At 33.0% G+C, this 8,043-nt stretch overlaps 1 protein-coding gene across 2 annotated transcripts; it reads right to left on the bottom strand.

Annotated features, from left to right (window-relative positions):
• Positions 1-203: 203 nt before the first annotated feature.
• Positions 204-7,138, bottom strand: LOC141673087 (putative uridine nucleosidase 2). 2 transcript variants are annotated; one of them, XM_074479821.1, is made up of 9 exons: positions 7,033-7,138; positions 6,604-6,719; positions 5,662-5,721; positions 5,332-5,517; positions 5,102-5,206; positions 4,347-4,443; positions 2,666-2,773; positions 2,455-2,590; positions 204-667 (listed from the first exon to the last, which is right to left on the bottom strand). In XM_074479821.1, the coding sequence occupies exons 1-9, from the start codon at positions 7,076-7,078 to the stop codon at positions 559-561; spliced, it is 963 nt and encodes a 320-aa protein (XP_074335922.1). In that variant the 5' UTR covers positions 7,079-7,138; the 3' UTR covers positions 204-558. The 2 variants fall into 2 exon arrangements, with proteins under 2 accessions (XP_074335922.1, XP_074335923.1); XM_074479822.1 differs by having other exon boundaries at positions 6,905-7,039.
• Positions 7,139-8,043: the final 905 nt, after the last annotated feature.

The following is an 8,043-nucleotide window of genomic DNA, read 5'->3' on the forward strand; positions in this document are numbered from 1 at the left end:
GAGTATGCCATTTTGGAACCTATTTTGAAGGGGGGATGGATCACATTTCTTGATGATAATAAGAATATACAAAAGTAAACCATATGGAAAACGAACTAGAATTATTATATCCTGTCGAAGCTGGGTGCAACCAACCATTTCTATTGACACGACAGGATATACAGGAACAGGAGTTTGTATATGATATGGTTCAAGTGAATAACTTCGACATGAAAAATTTCAATTACAAATACTTTCATACACTCGGTTCAACAGTTCAACTCTTGCATTTTGTTGGGGTGGGAGATTTACATTTCGTAATTTTGGCCTTACAGAGCGTTGCCAGAAGCAAATTTTATGGTACCTTATATTAATACAACAGCAAAGAAAAAAGGAAATAGGAAAATTAACCATCACAGTAGATGAATCTAGTTATCTCACTCCCCCAAAGAATGTGGCATCTTATTGTCGCTGGCTGCAACCGCTTCCATCAACGTGGGTTTTTGTTTGGGTTACAACAGTGACCAGCAGATGACAATGAACAGGTTGTATATATAATCAGGTTCTGGTGAATACTTTCTACAAAGACATTAGTCGGTCCATTACCAGTTTAACAATCTTGGGTGCATCAACGGTTACCGCTACCTTGACAGAGGGTTTATCAGACCACTCAGTTACTTCACCAAACCTTGTTTGACAAGAATAAACACGGAACAAATAAGCAAATAATAATGATAAAATGTACAAGTTCATTTCATCTGCAAGCCTATTCGTAGGGAACAGTAGGACATCTGAACATGCAAAATTTTCTTTATTTGGAGTAGCGGCAAAGCAACTTAACATTACCAACTTACTGAGATTTATAGCTACATTTCCCACCCTTTTTGTCTATTACGGAATTAAAAGAAGTTAAAATTTCACAATCTGTTCTAATTAGACAAAATACAGTAGGCTTCCAGGTCACAGTACATGATCTTATTTGAAGTGGGAAACTGGAAAATTTGTAATTCACTCAATCTTATAGAGAGGATTAAATATTTTAGGAAGATGTACGTGAACATGAGAACAAAACTTCAAATCATCTGGGATTCCAACTGAGCCCTAGCAAATTTAGTTTGTAATCATTTGTTTAGTTCATGTTTGCTGCCCGTGAAGAGCTTCGTAATGTGGGAAAGTAGGCATGTTAATGTTGGTTATTTGCCATAACTAGCTACCTACTTAACAATAATACGCCATTTGAGATTGCGGAGTTGCCCAGTCTAACCTATGTATTTAAGGTAAAGATGCAGTGAATAGTTATCTCACAATTGCATCTACTGATCTACAAATACTAGAAATGACTGCTTTAACAACACTGCTCCCGCCAAATAATTTCAGCTTCAGTGCTGCTGCTGCACCACTACTCCAACAAAGAACTCCAGAGAAATTCTGTTTTTCAACATTTTTACAACACAATGAAAATAAGATTTAGGAGTTCATGGACACGGCTTTTAGACCCTTCTGAACTCCAGCACCATATTTTGGTGCAGGTTAAAGGCCTACTCAAGGAGATCAGGTCACCAGATTATTTTCACTTTCTATTTCCTTGTACTTTAGCCTATAAGCAGCCCACCTCTCCTATATATATAGGCTACCTATAAAAGCTCCAAAGGAGAGGTATGTTTGGACAGTACACATTTATTCTCAGGACCCCTGCAGTTCTGGGGTATGCCCAAATGCTTTATTCTTTTCTATCTTTCTACAACAAGTACCTTTAAAACAAATAGAATTAATTAAAGTCGTTCGTTTATAAAATGCATCTGCACGTTAGGATCACATATACCTCATTCCATCGGTGCTAATTCACTAGACCATCTACGAGTTAGAAAACATACAAAATGTAAATGCGGAAAACAACATTTCATGGTCACTAAAGTTTACCAATACAACAACATTAAGTTCCAGTTCACTATTGCTAAAACAGATTGTTGATTCTACGCCCGAGGAGAAGTGAGATTAATTGATTAAAAAAAATAATTTTTTCCCTAGCTATAAACCAATTTTAGGAAAACCTACTGCTGTGGACCTAGGTAGCATATAAAACTAGCTTTCAACGAAAACATTTGCCATTACAATGTTGAACTTTAGATAGGTCACGTATATGCATGCTAAAATTAATAAAAAAGCAAAAAAAAAACAGATAACAATACAAGTAACACACAGCGCTGTATTAACAGAAACTTAATATGCATAAAGATTTACAGTTACAGGTGATTCTCAATCTAATGGACGTTCCGGAATGTATTAAAACACACAAGTCTATCTTTTTGTGTGGGTGTGTATTGGTAGGAGATTAAAAGAATAATTGATAATAGGGTTTATGCATTGGTTAGAGGATATAAATATATAATCAAGCAATAGCATGATATGACAACATCAGTTTTTTCGTCTCAACTCAAGTTGATAATTTTATAATGGTACTGAAAACACTTATACCTCTTTTGTTTGTTGTAAAATAAAGTCAGGCCTCTTGTTATGCCATTTGTCTGAACTCGGACAGCACCTTCTGTGTACGTTAATAATGAAGGATGCACCGCTGCGAGGAGGGCAGTTGGATCATGAAGGTAAACACCTACAACAATCACAAACTAGCATGAGAAAGCAGAAATTTAAACATGCAACTTTCTGGACGTTCCAATCGACAGACCTTTTGTGCAGTACGCTTCACGATGGTAAGAAAAATAGACTTCTAAAATTTTGCAGAGGTATTCGGCAAATTTTCCGGTGGCTTTGGAGAGTGTATCTAGATCCGTATCTGTAGTACACCAAAGAAAACAATGATTTGATGAAAGCATAACCAGAAAACAATTATTTAATCATTTTATAATACGCATTCAATTTGTTTATGTGTCTCAGGTAAAAGTAACACAGATGGGTTTCCCGACATTAGAAATAAGACTTGCGCAGCATAAGTTTGTTCAAATATATGTGTGAGTTGACTCAATTTCAGACTGGCTTGCTGTCAAGGGTGCAGAAAAGGGCATCGATAATCAGTTCACTTAGACTGCTGGGCTTCTACAAGATAACATATTTGTCAGATACTTTTACTTATCCTGCAACAAATGATGAGGAGGAATTTGATAATTTTATACAATCTATATCTACTAATTTTGACAGATTGGTTCAAATTGATAAAGGTAAAGAAAATTGCTTCCAGTAGAGGGTAAACATAATCGTTGTATGCTTATTTGATTAGCACCAGATCCTTTAAAGTTGGCGGAAAGGAAGAATAGCGGGGTTTGTCACAAGGAAACTGGACAATTCTTATTAAACAGTCTTCGGCATGACCACTTTTCTTTATCTCTTTCTAAAAGCCTAGGGGCTTATTTTGATCACTGCTTTGTTAGATCCTAATATAGGGCATTAATGTTGCAAAATCATCAAACTTTCATGTATCATTATTCGAACTATGAGTGAAAAATGTCAGGTCCAGTAGAGGCTACACGGCATGGCTAGATGGCTCTTATTTGATTAGCAACAGATCCTTCGACACTTGGTGGAAAGGAAGAACAGTGGGGTTTGCTACAAGGAAACTGGACAATTCTTGATAAACAGTCTTGCGCATGACCATTTTTCTTTTTCTCTTTCTAAAAGCCTCGGGCCCATCTGATCACTGCTCTCTTATATCCTAATTTTAGTAATGTTTTAAAAATCATCACACTTTCATGTATCATAATTTGAATCAACTTATAGAAATGTCTGGTCAATCTAGTACGATTCTTTAGTTGTTTCGCCTTGGGGGTAAAGTAAACCAAAATGCTTATGATGTATGCAATCCAGGAAGAGGAACCTATTTTTCACTACAAGCTCTCGAGATTTGAAATTTAATTGCTTTAGTCTCCGGTCTCTAATGAAGAAATCATTGAGGTACTTTGTAGTATGCCCAAATGAAACTGTAACAAGTTGCGACTTGTATCATGATTAAGTAGGGGTATTAGCTACGTGCATAATAGATGATGTAGCTGAAAGTGTAACAGAATGGGCAGATAAAAACTGCAATCCCACTACTTTAAAAATTAGATATACATGTCAAAAGCGACTACTTACAAGGATATTTCAACTTTTAAGTTATTCGTAATTCACTTATCTTGAACAGAATACTGGTGCTCTAACACTAGTTGGCCTACTCGGTCATGTCTTTTGTAGTCTAAACAAGAAAATGTATCTCTAATTTTGTAAATAAGAAATACATATGATGTATCGTTAATCTCAAAAACACACATTAAAGTAAACATTTATTATTGGCTAATTAAACCAGGCCATATTAAAGTTGGCTAAACGTTGTCTAAAACTTTTTTTTGATGAGTGACTGGATAATAAAGCATTACCTGTCATAACAACTTGGTGGGTCACATTAATCCCGACAGCTAAAATGTTAGCTCCGCTTGTGAAAACAATATCTGCAGCATCTGGATCGCCAAAAATCTGCCAGCCAAATGCATAGCCAAAAAAGAACATAAAACATTGTGCCCAAGGTACAAGTGAATCAAGCACATGAAACCGTGAAGGAAGCATAGTCCATAGTAAAAGAGGTTAACGATGAGAAAAACAGGTTACAATTAATATTATACAAGGGATTAAAGTATCATTTCACCACAAAATTCCTATATTTAAACAAATGACTCGATCAAAGTGTCAAAAGTATATACTTTTTAGTAGATCTATTGGAAGTGACGAAAGAAGGACTAAAGTACAATATTTCACTTGCATAAAAAGGTTCTCACTGACATGTCAAGATATACACTGTTAGGCGTTAGCTGCCAAGTGAATGGTAACTGCACTGAAGTTTACTGAAAATAGCAACAGATCCATAACCCACGTAGTAGCACGAATAGTTTGTGTATTTTTCCAACTTATGAGGCATAGCACCTGTTTGGTTCACTTACATGAAAGGATCAAGTGTTTGTATATAAAAACAGGTACTTAGTTTTGTAATTGTGATAAGCGCTTGTTTATTTGAAAAAAGAAGATTGGAAAATACCCATGTGAAACAATTACTATCCCTATATACATTAAAATCTCAAGTTCTAACTATGTTATTAACATGATAAGATGCACCAAGTGAACAGAATGAACAACTTACATTTGCTTCAGCCGCTGGATTAACATTTCCATTTACTGAAAAGGCACCACCAAGAATAACTATCTCCCCGACATTTTTGGTAAAATTGGAATCCAATTGAACAGCCTATTTGAAATAGAAATATTTCACAAAAAATGTAGTTCAACTTAATTAATGGCCGATGCTAGTGTAAATCATTAAATTATTGAAAAGACAAAGAAAAACTATGACAAAAGTTCAAAAATTCCGACCAATGCAATATTAGTAAGGGGGCCTAGGGCAACCACACTGACTTCTCCAGGGTATAATTTAGCTTGTTCAACGAGAAATTCAGCAGCTGACTGTTTTATTGGCTTTCCTTTTGGTGGAGGAAAGTTCTGGTTTCCAAGTCCATCCGTGCCATGAACAAAATCAGCAATACGCAGTTTTGTCCCTTGCTAAATAAACCAACGAAAGCTCATTAAAAGAAAATGATTCATAAAATCAATTTAAGAAGAAATATAGTACAAGAGAGGTGGATGAATAGCATTGAAGAAGATAATTTGTACAATCAATCCAGATTAAGTGAAAGAATGTAATACTGTGATTGTGACATGAGATCCTTCGGCCACTGGAATATCAGTCCTCCCTGCAACTTCCAACTACATAGCGGAAAGAAACTAACAATAATTAACAAAAGAATATCCATCAAGTTACACCAACATAGCATTCACATGAAAATCCAAGATTTCCACGTAAACAAAATCTAAATTTGATGTCTTTTTGATGAGTTACCTATTATCCCAAAACTCAGTGTGTCAAAGGCTTGAATGGATCATATATCTTTAAGAGTAGAGTGCAGTATGGAAGCAAAAAAAAAAGAGGATTATTTGAACATGCACTTTGGCCAACATACCACTTGCAATACTGCACTTTTGGAACTACCACTTGCAATATCAAATTTTATAGCTATTTTAGCTAATTGTGTTAGGACTTTTCCATCTAATTCCATTTAACAACCGTATATATTATATATGTTTGCCTATACCCATTAATATAGCTGTTTAATTAGGAATTGAACAACGAAAACTCACATAATTAGTTGAAATTGATGGAATGTGTATAAATGAAACTAAATGTGAACTTTGGTCATAGAAATGATAGTTTTAAAATTGTAGTATTTCTCGTGGCATGTTAGCCAAAATTCAAGTACTCTTAATGCACTTCAATCCTTCCTAAGCAATTCTTCTCCCTTCGAAGCCCATTTTTAAGATAGAGACTAGATCACTAGGATCTCATCTCTTGGAATCCAAATTAAATTTTCAATTTTTAGAAAATTGAGGGTATCAAGATTCGAAATTGACCTACTATGATAAGTCACCAACTCTTCCAAACCTATGGGTGTTACAAGAAGCTCTTAATTTGGATCATATAATTTTAACATTCTGCACCTTCCTCCTCGTCAATGATCGTATAACCAGTTTAACGTAAACAAAGAGGAATCCAAAAAAATTAAGTACACGGTATAAACACAAGAAAATTACCAAATGCAAAGCATTTCGAGTGGCAAGAGTAGTGTACACATTCCCATATATAGTAGTGAGTCCAATCACCTCCACTTCCGGCGAATTCAACGCTACAAATATTGCCATAGCATCATCTGTATAATCACATACACAACATTGCACAACCTTTAATCAACAACACTCTAATTCTTCTTCTTATCATTTCAATCAAATATAAAAATCAAAAAACACAAAAAATGAAAAAAGAGTACAAATTTCAGCTAAAGTTTTGATCTTTTAAATTGGGTTGTAATTATAATAATCAAAACATAAAACTCACTTGAATTTATAAATATTCTTGAAGTTTTGTGAAGTTCTTGAAACTTTCTTTAATTGTCACAAAAATGTATACATACATATATTCGATGAAACAGTGTATATAAAAGTGTAAAGAGGTGATAAATTTACCGATGCCTGGATCAGTATCGATGATCATCTTTTTGGGTGCAGCCATATTTTTGCTGTTTACAAGATCTTCTTGACCCCCACCACCACTGCTGTTAATGATTTTCCCTTGCTTGTTTTTATTTATTTATATTTGTTGATCATATTCTTATATCTATATAAAAAATAATTTATATTTTAATCCTAATAATCATATAACAATTTACACGTATTTTAAAATTTTAATATTAAATATATATATATATCGAATAAATATTATCCATTTAAAAGTAAACATTATTTTTCAGTTTTAAACATAAAAAATATATAATTTAAGTTTAATTTAAAATTAATAAATAAATTTAAGACAAATGTATTTATATTAAAATCCACATAATTATTTGAATATAAAAATATTTACAAACCAAAAACATAAGTATAAACAATAAATAAAATTAATATATGGAAGGAAATTTTAATTTTATACTTATTTTAAGAAAATTAAGTATGTATTATAAATAAATGTATTATATTTTTGCATCATGGTATAGTGGTTTGATATCTCATTTCGGAAAATTTTTGAATATGTATTTTTTTTGAAGGAGTCGTCTAGATAAATTTTTGACTCGTCCACCTAACAAAAAAATTTATCTGAACAAGTGATTCAGGTATTGTTCACTGCTTTTGTCATGGTCCCGCAGGTTATAATTTTAATATTTAACCCTTAATGTTAAATAATGTAAGCATGATTATTAAAATAGACCGATTACAAACTTCGTCGATAATTAAAAAATTGATTAACAATATTTAACCGATTAATTCAAAGAAATAAAATTTATTTAATTTAATAATTAATTAATAAATTATCAATAAATCATAAGATTTTTAAAAAATAAATTGATAAATCATAAATTGGTATCTCAACTAGAATCCACTTTCGTAATAACCCCCACAGGTCATATTCTAGATTTTTTTGTGCATTATGTAATTATAGCGTTTTTTATTATTTTCTAATTGGTAAATATTATGCAATAT

Source organism: Apium graveolens, chromosome 7 (genome assembly GCF_009905375.1).
Source record: "Apium graveolens cultivar Ventura chromosome 7, ASM990537v1, whole genome shotgun sequence".
NCBI lineage: Eukaryota > Viridiplantae > Streptophyta > Magnoliopsida > Apiales > Apiaceae > Apium > Apium graveolens.

Excerpts from the sequence above, each read along its gene's own strand:
- LOC141673087 (XM_074479821.1), bottom strand. The coding sequence starts at position 7,078 with ATGGCTGCACCCAAAAAGATGATCATCGATACTGATCCAGGCATCG. Across the intron at positions 5,722-6,603 it reads CTCGAAATGCTTTGCATTTG|TTGGAAGTTGCAGGGAGGAC; the intron begins GTAATTTTCTTG and ends TCCGCTATGTAG. Across the intron at positions 2,591-2,665 it reads TGAAGCGTACTGCACAAAAG|GTGTTTACCTTCATGATCCA; the intron begins GTCTGTCGATTG and ends TGATTGTTGTAG.